The sequence below is a fragment of the Palaemon carinicauda genome, chromosome 16 (assembly GCF_036898095.1).
Source record: "Palaemon carinicauda isolate YSFRI2023 chromosome 16, ASM3689809v2, whole genome shotgun sequence".
NCBI classification, from domain to species: Eukaryota; Metazoa; Arthropoda; class Malacostraca; order Decapoda; family Palaemonidae; genus Palaemon; species Palaemon carinicauda.
Genome location: NC_090740.1, coordinates 124,192,416 through 124,194,915, shown reverse-complemented (window position 1 = coordinate 124,194,915; position 2,500 = coordinate 124,192,416). Strand labels below are relative to the sequence as shown.

At 26.6% G+C, this 2,500-nt stretch overlaps 1 protein-coding gene across 1 annotated transcript in view; it reads right to left on the bottom strand.

Moving 5' to 3' along the window:
- LOC137655852 (major facilitator superfamily domain-containing protein 12-like) overlaps window positions 1–2,500 on the bottom strand; it is a 29,084-nt gene that overhangs the window by 15,202 nt on the left and 11,382 nt on the right. Inside the window, exon 4 of the mRNA XM_068390031.1 lies at window positions 1,870–1,985. Within this exon, the coding sequence (XP_068246132.1) occupies window positions 1,870–1,985 (116 nt within the window). The remainder of the gene's footprint in view (window positions 1–1,869; window positions 1,986–2,500) is intronic.

The window sequence follows — 2,500 nt, the reverse complement described above, 5'->3', positions numbered from 1 at the left end:
CCAATTCTGATAAACGACCGGATATTTTTTTTTTTTTTCCAGATATTTACTGTTATGGAAAATTCCTTGAAGATTTTCTAGATTGAAAATTTACCACTTAAATATGGATGACAAACCAAAACATAGAACATCTATAAGTATTTTGAGATTTGTATACTAGAGGTGAAGAATAAACAAAAAATACAAAGCAATTAATTCTTTCATTCTTGCTGAAGATAATTTCTCTTGCTTTTTGCAATTCACTGTCCAAGGATTTGTCATTTGCAGTGACATGGTTCTTGAACCTTTGTTATTTTCATTTTTGTTTTTCCAATCCCTCTTTTCGTATTGCTAATTTCTAAGATGTCACTGGAATTTTTGAAAATGTTGAATTTATTCATGGGTAACCTCTAGACTTGAGTAAAGCTATATTTTATGTCTACAATTGGTCTTTTCGGTTTGAAAATTTCCAAGATGTCATTGAAATTATTGTTGAATTTATTCAAGGGTACGTTCAAGGCATGAGTAAAACTATATTTTTTCTACAAATGGTCTTTTCGTTCTGCAAATTTCCAAGATCATTAAAATTATTGATGAATTTATTCAAGGGTAACTTAAAACTTGAGTAAAACTATATCTTTTTTTCTAAAATTGGACTTTTTGGTTTGCCAATTTCCAAGATGTCACTAAAATTATTGTTAAATTTATTCAAGGGTAACTTCAAGACGAGCAAAACTATATCTTTTTTTTTTTTTTTTTTTTTTTTTTTTTTTTACAATTAGTGTCTCGGTTTGCAAATTTCCAAAATGTCACTGAAATTATTGTTGAATTTATTCAAGGGTAACTTCAGCACATGAGTAAACCTTTATCCTTTTTTCTACAATTGGTCTTTTCGTTCTGCAAATTTCCAAAATGTCACTGAAATTATTGATGAATTTATTCAAGGGTAACTTAAAACTTGAGTAAAACTATATCTTTTTTTCTAAAATTGGACTTTTTGGTTTGCCAATTTCCAAGATGTCACTAAAATTATTGTTAAATTTATTCCAGGGTAACTTCAAGACGAGCAAAACTATATCTTTTTTTTTTTTTTTTTTTTTTTTTTTACAATTAGTGTCTCGGTTTGCAAATTTCCAAAATGTCACTGAAATTATTGATGAATTTATTCAAGGGTAACTTCAGTACATGAGTAAAACCTTTATCCTTTTTTCTACAATTGGTCTTTTCGGTTTGCAAATTTCCAAGATGTCACTGAAATTATTGTTGAATTTATTCCAGGGTAACTTCAAGACATGAATAAAACTATATCTTTTTATTTTTTTACAATTAGTCTCTCAGTTTGCAAATTTCCAAAATGTCACTGAAATTATTGTTGAATTTATTCAAGGGTAACTTCAGCACATGAATAAAACTGTACTTTTATCTACAACTGATCTTTTCGTGTTGCCAATTTTTAAGATGTCATTGAAAATTTGAAAATGCTGAATTTATTCAAGAGTTACTTCAGCACATGAGTAAAACTATATATATTTTTATTTTCTACAATTGGTCTCTTCGTTTTACCAATTTTCAAGCTATTGAAAATTTGAAAATGCTGAATTTATTCAAGAGTAACTTCAGCACATAAGTAAAACTATATATATATATATATATATATATATATATATAAATATATATATATATATATATATATATATATATATATATTTATATATATATATATATATATATATATATATATATATATATATATATATATATATATATATATATATATATATTTACAACTAGTGTTTTCGTTTTGCCAATTTTCAAGATATTGAAAATTTGAAAATGCTGAATTTTTTCAAGGTTAACTTCAGGAAATTACGGAATACAATCAGTACTTACCTGGAAAATGCAGATCATTATACCTATGAGGAGAACGTATCCTTGACCCAGAGAGCCAAAGCAGACCCAACAAACGATGAAGATGAAGGGGAATGATAATATAATACATATGGTTCCTAAAGGAAGAAAGATAAAAATTAAACAGATTGAATATGAAAAATTAACAGCATTATTATTATTATTATTATTATTATTATTATTATTATTATTATTATTACTACTACTATTATTATTATTATTATTATTATTATTTTATTACTTTCTTAGCTATAACTCTAGTTGGAAAGCAGGATGCTATAAGCCCATGGGCTCCAACAGGGAAAATAGCCCAGTGAGAAAAGGAAATAAGGAAACATAGAATAGCGTACCTGAGCGTACCCTCAAGCAAGAAAACTCTAACCCAAGACAATGGATGACCATGGTACAGAAGTTATGGCTACATCGACAACTAGAAAACAATGGTTTGATTTTAGTGTTTTAACAATAATCTTATAGTTTAAAATTCAAAATTATAAAGATTTTAAATGACGATTTTTATTACAGCTGTAACCAGATTGAGAATAATCTTTCTAATCAATCGGTTGAATGTGGAACTTCAGAAATTCAAACTTCTTAAAAAAATTTTCCTGTT